This window comes from Bombina bombina, chromosome 1 (genome assembly GCF_027579735.1).
Source record: "Bombina bombina isolate aBomBom1 chromosome 1, aBomBom1.pri, whole genome shotgun sequence".
Lineage (NCBI taxonomy): Eukaryota > Metazoa > Chordata > Amphibia > Anura > Bombinatoridae > Bombina > Bombina bombina.
Window position 1 is genome coordinate 806,320,853 of NC_069499.1, and position 12,185 is coordinate 806,333,037.

The 12,185-nt window shown below is 39.1% G+C and overlaps 1 protein-coding gene across 2 annotated transcripts in view; it reads left to right on the forward strand.

Annotated features, from left to right (window-relative positions):
* LOC128646005 (protocadherin-20-like) overlaps nucleotides 1-12,185 on the forward strand; it is an 85,591-nt gene that overhangs the window by 53,112 nt on the left and 20,294 nt on the right. The window contains exon 1 of one of the 2 annotated variants that reach the window (XM_053699388.1): nucleotides 585-860. The exons of the other annotated variant lie outside the window; for it this stretch is intronic. Within the exon in view, the coding sequence (XP_053555363.1) occupies nucleotides 765-860 (96 nt within the window). The 5' untranslated portion in view covers nucleotides 585-764. Of the gene's footprint in view, nucleotides 1-584; nucleotides 861-12,185 lie in introns of those variants that run through there. 2 annotated transcript variants of the gene reach the window in all.

Here is a 12,185-nt window from a genome sequence, read left to right on the forward strand (position 1 = left end):
GACTTCCAAGTCGGTTGTTTAAGCTTCAGTGGATTTTAGGAAGATGATACATAATAGCAATTTTGGGGTTTGTATTCTATAAAAACGTAAATTTATCAACAGTTACATTTTTTTTTATCTAACCCATCTTTCAACAAAATATAAAGTTCCTCCGCACATTTTTTAGTAGGATCGCCATTCAGTTATTTCATCCTGTAATAACCTTAACGTTTCTCCTATATATATTCATCTCTATTTTGAATGAGAATTCCACCGCCCCTATCAGTTGATCTAATAACTATGCTATCATCATTCATCAATTATTTTAAAACAACCCTCTCAGTCTTAGTTATATTATACTTAAAAATAAAATTCTTCAAGTCTTTAATAAATTCACCTTGGGAGTTTAGTTGTTTTTTTTTTTTTATCACTATGTAATATTTACTGCTATGTCTATATCAATTAGATTTACTTAACTTTGCAAATTATGTAGAGTTTTTAATGTATCTTAATCACCCATTGCTAAAATATTACTACATCTATTATTCTCAAGTGATTTTGAAAATGTATTTTTAAAGAAATATTTCTAATGAACTTCTGAAAATCAATATAAAGTTGAAACTCATCAATATGACTTGTAGGTTAAAATTATAATAATTTGCTAGCAAAGCGTTGTTTGTTGTTTAAACAACTTAGAGGATAAATTGAATATATTCAAAGATTGAATTTTTGTAATTTCTTCGCTCTGCCTGCTCTGCACCTGTCACGCCCTCTCTTCCCTTACCATGACCGTTGCCATAGACGTGGTGGTGGTTGGGGGCACGTACAATGCCGCTCCGGATCACACCTGTGTGTTTTCCTCAGCGCGAATCTGCGCCTATGTAAGTACCTCCTTTTTCTTATTAAGATTGCCCAAGTATAGGTTTACTTTGTGTTCTCCTGGGTGCTTTATACTTATTTGTCTTGTGCTTATATTGGACTGCCTGATTGTTATTGAACGTTGCTTGTCTTTGACCACTCTCCTGTTTAACCCCTGAACTGCTGTGATACTTTGGATTGCCTACTTGTTGCTGAACTCTGCTTGCCACTGACTACTCTCCTGTTTAACCCCTGAACTGCTGAGATACAATGGATTGCTTACTTGTTGCTGAACTCTGCTGTTCACTGACTACTCTCCTGTTTAACCCCTGAACTGCTGAAATGCCTACTTGTTGCTGAACTCTGCTTGTCTCTGACCACTCTCTGCTTAACCCCTTTAGTACCGTGAAGGATAGGACTGTCTCCCTGGTACTGAACTCTGTTTATCACTGACCACTCTCTGCTTAACCCCCTTGGTACCATGAAGGATTGGACTGTCTGCCTGGTAATAAACCCTGCCATTGCCTAGTAACCATTCTCCTGTTTTCTCCCTACACTACTGTGAGTATTGGATTGCCTCCTAATTTTTCTACTTTTATATTTTTATTCTGGGATATTTCCTTATCTTGCCACTTGACGCTGGGATAAGAAGACTACTGGCCAGGATTGGTCTGATAGGGAAATATCCCACAAGCATTACAGCACCTTTACTTGGACTTAAATATCTTTTTCTCCACTTCCCTCTCTCTCCTCTGTCTCTCCTTTCTATATCCCAGTTCTTCTGTGGGTTGTATTCTCTGTGATTCTTTTTCCATCTGGTGTGAGTTCTCGGACTGGATAAAAAATGGCCATTTTAGGAATAGCACCCTCTCTCAATCAATCTCTTGTTCCTTCTAATTCCTCACTTAATACTTCTTATCCATTACGATGTATTACACTGTTATTTTTTTGTTGTTTGCCTACAATAATCTTGGTTCTCGCTTCTTTTACTTCGAAATTACCACTACTGTTGTGAAACTGGACATATTTTCAACCTTATTATTCTGGTTAGTAGCTACACTTTTTTAAATTTATTTCTACTTTTTTATCCTTCTCACCATTATTAATTTACCAACATAATTTCTTGTCAGTTTGATAATCTAAAACATCTCTCCTAAATGTATTAGTTTTAGTAGCTATTAGTTCTTTAGTAAGTTCTTTGACATTACAATATTTGGATATAACCTTTTATATTCTTCTGTATCCTCAAATACTTTTAGTTTCTCAATTTCAATCTGAATGACATTAAGTTGATTATCCCTATGTTTTATAAGTAATTTAATACATTTAAAGGAACACTCATTCAATATTGAATCCAATTCTGACATGAAATCTACTTTATTCAGGGCAAAGGCAGATCGTTTTAGCAATCTCAAACCTTGTGGTATAATCTTATGTTTGATATAATTTTCCAATAATATCTTGCCAGTCCTTCGCATCCTGGATGAGTAATTTCTCATAAGCTTTTAAACGTTTTACAGGTTTATCAGATATAATATCAATAGTACTAGTGTTCTTCTCCATGAGATCAAGAGATCTCTTCCTTACCCTTCCAAAGTGTCTTCCATAATGTTGAGTATAAATATGTGGTCTACAATTAACAGAACACAACAACAACAGTAACAGGATACAAAAAGGCATTAAATTATCTACCCATCCCTCTTCTTGATGCTGCATGTTGATGTCTGCGGTTGCCTATTTTTTTCTGTGACTGTGTATGTCTACAATGTGCTTGTGTGTGCATGTGGATGTCTATGTGTATTAATTCTCTCTGATAGTGCAGTTTGCATGTAAAGACATGTACTTATTATTTTGCTAGACAGTGACTACACTGGCTTATTATTATTTATTTAAATATAAACTTCAATAACTTCTGTTTTTTTTCCTTTAACTCCATTTCACTTTGTTACTATTGCATGACAACCAATCTACAAAATACAGTGACAGAAGGGTGTTACACATTTTAAATGTTTTTGTAAGAAACTAGTAAAAAATACTTACCGATTTTTGTTTAAATAACAAAAAGAGGGTCAGAGTGGACTGCTCTGCCTTAAAATGCCTGGGCCTATTTTTGGTCCCAGTCCGGCCCTGATTTTAACTATATACAGGCCGGAAGTTACACAAGACATTTACATCAATTTAGAAATATATTAATATTTTTCTACATTCTTTATGAAAAAATTAATATTTTGGAAACATTAATCTTTTTCATACTGAATTTGAATTAAAACCAGTGTATGTATCAGAAGCTCAATACAACTGTTTTCAAGAATTTAGAACTTACTTGTTTACTTTATGAACTTGTTTCTCACCTCAGCTGGGTTACCCCCGCCCCCCCATCAACATTTGTAACAAAACCTCATTCAAATTGTTAGATCTGGTTAGATCAGTTGTTTTTGTTAGATCTAACATAGGAGTGGAAATGACAATTATTTTGTGTACTTTGTGAGAGGGCTAACCAGAGGTGTAACTAGAAACCACAGGGCCCAGGTGCAAGAATCTAAGAAGGGGCCCCACCACCACCCCTCCCCCCTCCAAAAAAACACAATTTATGCTTACCTGATAAATTTATTTCTCTAGTGGTGTATCCAGTCCACGGATCATCCATTACTTATGAGATATTCTCACTCCCAACAGGAAGTTGCTAGAGGACCCACAGCAAAGCTGTTATATAGCTCCTCCCCTCACTACCATATCCAGTCATTCGACCAAAAACAAGCAGAGAAAGGAGAAACCATAGGGCGCAGTGGTGATTGTAGTTTAAATTTTAAAATAACCTGCCTTAAAATGACAGGGCGGGCCGTGGACTGGATACACCACTAGAGAAATAAATTTATCAGGTAAGCATAAATTGTGTTTTCTCTAGTAAGGTGTATCCAGTCCACGGATCATCCATTACTTATGGGATACCAATACCAAAGCTAAAGTACACGGATAAAGGGAGGGACAAGGCAGGCACTTAAACGGAAGGTACCACTGCCTGTAAAACCTTTCTCCCAAAAATAGCCTCCGAAGAAGCAAAAGTATCAAATTTGTAGAATTTTGAAAAAGTATGAAGCGAAGACCAAGTCGCCGCCTTGCAAATCTGTTCAACAGAAGCCTCATTTTTAAAGGCCCAAGTGGAAGCCACAGCTCTAGTAGAATGAGCTGTAATTCTTTCAGGGGGCTGCTGTCCAGCAGTCTCATAGGCTAAGCGTATTATGCTTCTTAGCCAAAAAGAAAGAGAGGTTGCCGAAGCCTTTTGACCTCTCCTCTGACCAGAGTAAACAACAAACAAAGCAGATGTTTGTCGAAAATCCTTAGTAGCTTGTAAGTAAAACTTTAAAGCACGAACCACGTCCAAATTGTGTAATAGACGTTCCTTCTTTGAAGAAGGATTAGGACACATGGATGGAACAACAATCTCTTGATTGATATTCTTGTTAGATACCACCTTAGGTAAAAACCCAGGTTTGGTACGCAGAACTACCTTATCAGAATGAAAAATCAGATAAGGAGAATCACATTGTAAGGCAGATAACTCGGAGACTCTACGAGCCGAGGAAATAGCTACCAAAAAAAGAACTTTCCAAGATAAAAGTTTTATATCTATGGAATGAAGAGGTTCAAACGGAACTCCTTGAAGAACCTTAAGAACCAAGTTTAAGCTCCATGGTGGAGCAACAGGTTTGAACACAGGCTTGATTCGGACCAAAGCCTGACAAAATGCCTGAATGTCTGGAACATCTGCCAGACGCTTGTGTAAAAGAATAGACAGAGCAGAAATCTGTCCCTTTAAGGAACTAGCTGACAAACCTTTTTCCAAGCCTTCTTGGAGAAAAGATAATATCCTAGGAATCCTGACCTTATTCCATGAGTAACCCTTGGATTCACACCAATAAAGATATTTACGCCATATTTTATGGTAAATTTTCCTGGTGACAGGCTTTCGTGCCTGTATTAAGGTATCAATGACCGACTCGGAGAAGCCACGCTTTGATAAAATCAAGCGTTCAATCTCCATGCAGTTAGTCTCAGAGAAATTAGATTTGGATGGTGGAAAGGACCCTGAAGTAGAAGGTCCTGTCTCAGAGGCAGAGTCCATGGTGGAAAGGATGACATGTCCACTAGATCTGCATACCAGGTCCTGCGTGGCCACGCAGGCGCTATTAAAATCACCGATGCTCTCTCCTGCTTGATCTTGGCAATCAGTCGAGGGAGCAGAGGAAACGGTGGAAACAAATAAGCCAGGTTGAAAGATCAGGGCGCTGTCAGAGCATCTATCAGAGTCGCCCTGGGGTCCCTGGACCTGGATCCGTAACAAGGAAGCTTGGCGTTCTGTCGAGACGCCATGAGATCCAGTTCTGGTTTGCCCCAGCGATGAATCACTTGTGCAAACACCTCCGGATGGAGTTCCCACTCCCCCGGATGAAAAGTCTGTCGACTTAGAAAATCCGCCTCCCAGTTCTCCACACCTGGGATATGGATAGCTGATAGGTGGCAGGAGTGAATCTCTGCCCAACTAATTATCTTTGAGACTTCTAACATCGCTTGGGAACTTCTTGTTCCCCCTTGATGGTTGATGTAAGCCACAGTCGTGATGTTGTCCGACTGAAATCTGATGTACCTCAGAGACGCTAACTGAGGCCAAGCCTGAAGAGCATTGAATATCGCTCTTAGTTCCAGAATATTTATTGGAAGGAGAGACTCCTCCTGAGTCCACAATCCCTGAGCCTTCAGGGAGTTCCAGACTGCACCCCAACCAAGAAGGCTGGCATCTGTTGTTACAATTGTCCATTCTGGCCTGCGAAAGGTCATACCTTTGGACAGATGGACCCGAGATAGCCACCAGAGCAGAGAATCCCTGGTCTCTTGGTCCAGATTCAGTTGAGGGGACAAATCTGTGTAATCCCCATCCCACTGACTGAGCATGCATAGTTGCAGCGGTCTGAGATGTAAGCGTGCAAACGGCACTATGTCCATTGCTGCTACCATTAAGCCGATTACTTCCATACACCGAGCCACCGAAGGTCGCAGAATAGAATGAAAAATCCAGCAGGAATTTAGAAGCTTTGATAACCTGGACTCCGTCAGGTAAATTTTCATCTTTACAGAATCTATCAGAGTCCCTAGAAAGGAAACTCTTGTGAGTGGGGATAGAGAACTCTTTTCCTCGTTCACCTTCCACCCATGCGATCTCAGAAATGCCAGTACTACGTCCGTATGAGACTTGGCAATTTGAAAGTTTGATGCCTGTATCAGGATGTCGTCTAAATAAGGGGCTACTGCTATGCCCCGCGGCCTGAGGACCGCCAGAAGGGACCCTAGAACCTTCGTGAAGATTCTTGGGGCTGTAGCCAACCCGAAGGGAAGAGCTACGAACTGGTAATGCCTGTCTAGAAAGGCAAACCTGAGAAACTGATGATGAGCTTTGTGTATTGGAATGTGAAGGTAAGCATCCTTTAGATCCACTGTAGTCATATATTGACCCTCCTGGATCATGGGTAGGATGGTACGAATAGTTTCCATCTTGAATGATGGAACTCTTAGGAATTTGTTTAAGATCTTTAGATCCAAAATTGGTCTGAATGTTCCCTCATTCTTGGGAACCACAAACAGGTTTGAGTAAAAACCCTGTCCTTGTTCCTCTTTTGGAACTGGATGGATCACTCCCATAACTAGGAGGTCTCGTACACAGTGTAAGAATGCCTCTCTCTTTATCTGGTTTGCAGATAACTGTGAAAGGTGAAATCTCCCTATGGGGGGAGACGCTTTGAAGTCCATAAGATACACCTGGGATATAATTTCCAACACCCAGGGATCCTGAACATCTCTTGCCCACGCCTGGGCGAAGAGTGAAAGTCTGCCCCCCACTAGATCCGTTACCGGATAGGGGGCTGTTCCTTCATGCTGTCTTAGAGGCAGCAGCAGGTTTTTTAGCCTGCTTACCTTTGTTCCAGGTCTGGTTTGGCCTCCAGACCGCCTTGGACTGAGCAACAGTTCCCTCTTGTCTTGCATTAGAGGAGGTTGATGCTGCACTTGCCTTGGAGTTTCGAAAGGCACGAAAATTAGACTGTTTGGCCCTGGATTTGGACCTGTCCTAAGGAAGGGCGTGACCTTTACCTCCAGTGATATCAGCAATAATCTCATTCAAACCAGGCCCGAATAAGGTCTGCCCCTTGAAGGGAATGTTAAGCAGCTTAGACTTTGAAGTCACGTCAGCTGACCATGATTTGAGCCATAGCGCTCTGCGCGCTTGTATAGCAAAACCAGAATTCTTAGCCGTTAGTTTAGTTAAATGAACAATGGCATCAGAAACAAAAGAATTGGCTAGCTTAAGTGCCCTAAGCTTGTCAAGTATGTCATCCAATGGAGTCGCTACCTGTAAGGCCTCTTCCAGAGACTCAAACCAGAACGCCGGAGCAGCAGTGACAGGGGCAATGCATGCAAGGGGCTGTAGGATAAAACCTTGTTGACAAAAAATTTTCTTAATTTAACCTTCCAATTTTTTATCCATTGGATCTAAAAAAGCACAACTGTCCTCGACAGGGATAGTGGTACGCTTTGCTAAAGTAGAAACTGCTCCCTCCACCTTAGGGACTGTCTGCCATAAGTCCCGTGTGGTGGCGTCTATAGGAAACATTTTTCTAAAAATAGGAGGTGGAGAGAACGGCACACCTGGCCTATCCCATTCCTTAGAAATAATTTCTGTAAACCTTTTAGGTATTGGAAAAACATCAGTACACACCGGCACTGCATAGTATTTATCCAGTCTACACAATTTCTCTGGCACTGCAATTGTGTCACAGTCATTTAGAGCAGCTAAAACCTCTTTAAGTAGCACGTGGAGTTGTTCATGCTTAAATTTAAATGTAGAAATCTCAGAATCAGGGATTCTCCCTGAATCAGAAGCATCACCCACAGACTGAAGTTCCCCTTCTTCAGCTTCAGCATATTGTGAGGCAGTATCAGACATGGTTCTTAAAGCGTCAGTATGCTCTGTATTTCATCTAACCCCAGAGCTATCTCGCTTACTTCTAAATTCAGGTAGTCTGGCTAATACCGCTGACAGTGTATTATCCATGACTGCCGCCATGTCTTGTAAAGTAAACGCTATGGGTGCCCTTGATATACTTGGCGCCATTTCAGCGTGAGTCCCTTGAGCGGGAGTCAAAGAATCTGACACGTGGGGAGAGTTAGTCGGCATAACTTCCCCCTCGCTAGATTCCTCTGGTGATAATTTTTTTAAAGACATAATATGATCTTTTTTACTTAGAGTGAAGTCAGTACAATCGGTACACATTCTGAGAGGGGGTTCCACCATGGCCTTTAAACATAATGAACAAAGAGTTTCCTCTATGTCAGACATTTTTTATACAGACTAGCAATGAGACTAGCAAGCTTGGAAAACACTTTAATTCAAGTTAACAAGCAAATATAAAAAACAGTACTGTGCCTTTAAGAGAAACAAATTTAGTCAAAATTTGAAAAACAGTGAACACAAACGAAATTTTTACAGTGTATGTAATAGGCTAACAGAGCATTGCACCCACTTGCAAATGGATGATTAACCCCTTAGTTCAAAAAACGGATCAAAAAAACGACAGACGTTTTTTAACAGTCCCAGCAAAATGCCACAGCTTTACTGTGGCTCCTACCTTTCCCAATAAACGTTTTTAGGCTCTTTAGAGATGTCCTGTAGCATGCAAGGGACTCTTGAGGAAAACTGGATGTCTCAGTCTGTAATTATAACTGCGCAAAAAAGCGCTAAAATAGGCCCCTCCCACTCATATTACAGCAGTGGAAAGCCTCAGGAAACTGTTTCTAGGCAAAAATACAGCCAGCCATGTGGAAAAAATTAGGCCCCAATAAGTTTTATCACCAAGCATATATAAAAAACGATTAAACATGCCAGCAAACGTTTTATATAGCATATCTATAAGGGTATTACCCCTGGGAATAAGCATGATACTAGTCGTTATTAAATCACTGTATTCAGGCTTAACTTACATTTATCAGGAATCAGCAGCATTTTCTAGCATTTCCAATCCTAGAAAAACATCATAACTGCACATACCTGATAGCAGAATAAACTGCACGCCATTCTCCCCCTGAAGTTACCTCACTCTTCAGACATGTATGAGAACAGCAATGGATCTTAATTACATCCTGCTAAGATCATAGAAAACTCAGGCAAATTCTTCTTCTATCTTTGCCTGAGAACAAATAGCACAACTCCGGTACTATTTAAAATAACAAACTTTTGATTAAAGTTAATAAACTAACTATTTTTCACCACTTTCCTCTTACTATCTCCATGCGTGTTGAGAGTTGCAAGAGAATGACTGGATATGGTAGTGAGGGGAGGAGCTATATAACAGCTTTGCTGTGGGTCCTCTTGCAACTTCCTGTTGGGAGTGAGAATATCCCATAAGTAATGGATGATCCGTGGACTGGATACACCTTACTAGAGAAAAGGTGAATTTAATACATATATTTTTTTTTTTTTTTTACATTTAACACAGAAAAAAATGTGAATCAGATTACATGTCTGCAAAAGGAGGTACCCTGTGCCCACAGTCTGTGAGTTGGTCTGACCCCCTATTACTGTATATAGTGACACTGTTTAACCCACCAGTACTGTATATAGTGAGTCAGTGACACAGTCTGTAATCTGCCGGTTAGATGGCTGGCCAGACCCTACCCGCCCCAGTACTTTATAAAGTGACCACAGTAGTCAATGACATGGTCCAGCCCCCCATACTGTATATAGTGGTACTGTATAGTGACACTGTTTACCCCCTGCCCCCCCATGCTGTAGTAACAAGGTCTGTAATTTGCTGGTTCCACAAACATACACAAACACACATACATGCATAAATACACACACAGTCACATACATACACACACACAAACACCAATGGGTAAAACAGAAACACTAACCCCTGTAGTCATGTCACACTCACATGATATCAGTGCAGGCAGTGGTAGGTTAACGTTTTTTATTTTTTAAAAAAAAAATAAATATATATATATATATAAAAATATATATATATATATATATATATATATATTTTAATCTGGGCCCCCACCCTCAGGGTTTTTTTAATCTGGGCCCCCACCCTGCGACCTCCGCACCCCCTGTATTTTCGCCCCTGGGGCTAACCCATACAGAGTCAACTCCCCCTTAACAAATAATGGGCAGAAATTGATATCATTTGATAGCTATTAGATCATGAATGGTCAGTCACTTGTTTTCTTGGATATAATATAAATAAAGCAATATTAGGTATTTAATGAAGGGGCTAACCCCACAGATAAACATTTTATAACAGAAATTGGGCAAATGTTTTCTAATTTTGTTAGATCAGGTTACATCTAGTGTTTATAACATTAGATCTAAAATGCAATAGGTGTTATTAATAATCATATTGTGGAAGCCTCTATATATACATTATTAGGTTCATCTTCTCCAAACAAATAAAATGGCCAAGAGATAGTATCATTTAGGAGCTGTTTGTTAGATCAGGTGTGGTCAGTCAGTAATATAGGATGTATCATCATGAGGAGGGTTAGCCCTGAAACACAAATTTGGGGCAAGAGTGTATTCAGTTTTATAGATCTTTATTAGATTTGTTTACATCAAGTGTAAATTTCATTAGATCTAAAATGCAAGGGCAATAATAACAATTTGTACCATATCAAATAATATCTCAACAATTGTTTGTAGGAAGGAAATTATATGAAACTTTAAAGGGACACTGAACCCAAATTTTTCCTTTGGTGATTCAGATAGAGCAGGTAATTTTAAGCAACTTTCTCATTTACTCCTATTATCAATTTTCCTTCATTCCCTTGCTATCTTTATTTGAAAAAGAAAGAATCTAAGCTTTTTTGGGGTTTAGAACTGTGGACAGCACTTTTTTATTGGTTGATTAATGTATCCACCAATCAGCAAGAACAACCCAGTTGTTCACCAAAAATGGGCCGGCATCTAAACTTACATTCTTGCATTTCAAATAAAGATACCAAGAGAATGAAGAAAATTTGATAATAGGAGTAAATTAGAAAGTTGCTTAAAATTGCATGCGCTATCTGAATCACGAAAGAAGAAATGTGGGTTCAGTGTCCCTTTAATTTGCTATATTTATGTTATACCAGCTGCTTTTCTTTTAGCTCTAGCATACAAGATAAATAATTATTTGGTGTAATTCAATGTAAAACTTTATTAATTGGTGGTGTGTGTCAACGTGGGTGGCCTTTGGCGTTTATTTCTGAGTAGACATGTGCAGAAGCGAAAAATTTGGTTCGGTTCGGATCGATTCGGACTGATTCGAATTTCGGTTCGGATCGATTCGAATTCGGAAGAAATCAAATGAATTCGTTTCGGATTTATTCGGATTCTTTCGCATTCGTGGGAAATTCGGTTCGATTTGGTTCGATTCGATTCGGAATTTCGGTGGGATGTGCTGTGTATTACACTAGTATACTGTACAATACTAGTGTAATACACGGCCATCCGCATCTACCGAATAAATTCGAATCGATTCGGATTTATTCGGTAGATTCGGCACTACCGCAATTCGGAAATTCAAATCGATCCGAATCCCGAATTCGGCAAAATTCGTCCGAATTTCGTTTCGGACCGAACCGAATCGCACATGTCTATTTCTGAGTAATAGAATGTATTTTCTTTTCTTGCGTTGCTGTATAGGATATTTTTCGGAGGTGATAAAGAGCAAAAATAATTATTTGCAGTGAGGTCGACAATATTGTATAATAGCAGTATATAAAACAAATATTTGTATGGAGAAAACATCAATAAAATATAGTGCAAGTCTTGTAAAAATAAATACATTTATTATACTATGGTATTTTTATGCATATATATTTTCATTTATACTAAAGAGTAGCACAGGTATACAGAATGTTTTTAAATATAACTCACCAAAGAAAGTCTTCAGATTATGAAATGGTAAACACAATTATTTAACCAGAATTACCTACATTTTCCACATATATAACTACCTATGACAGTTCACATATTTTATGGGATCAGCGTTTTTTACAGAGCACGTCATAGTATTCTATACCTCCCGATAAGGTAAACTTAGTGGCATTCTTGAGTATGCATTGTAGCCTTTCTTAGTAGATAAAGCATATCATATACTGTTACTTCATTTGGAAATTCTGAAAGACATTGCTTTATTAAATGTGAACAAACCCTTGCCTCAATTATGAGATGTAGACCAGGCCTACTGATGATTGTAGCATGTTGGCTGCATAGTCTGCATAGTCTATTAATGATCTTATATGAACATTCAAAGCTG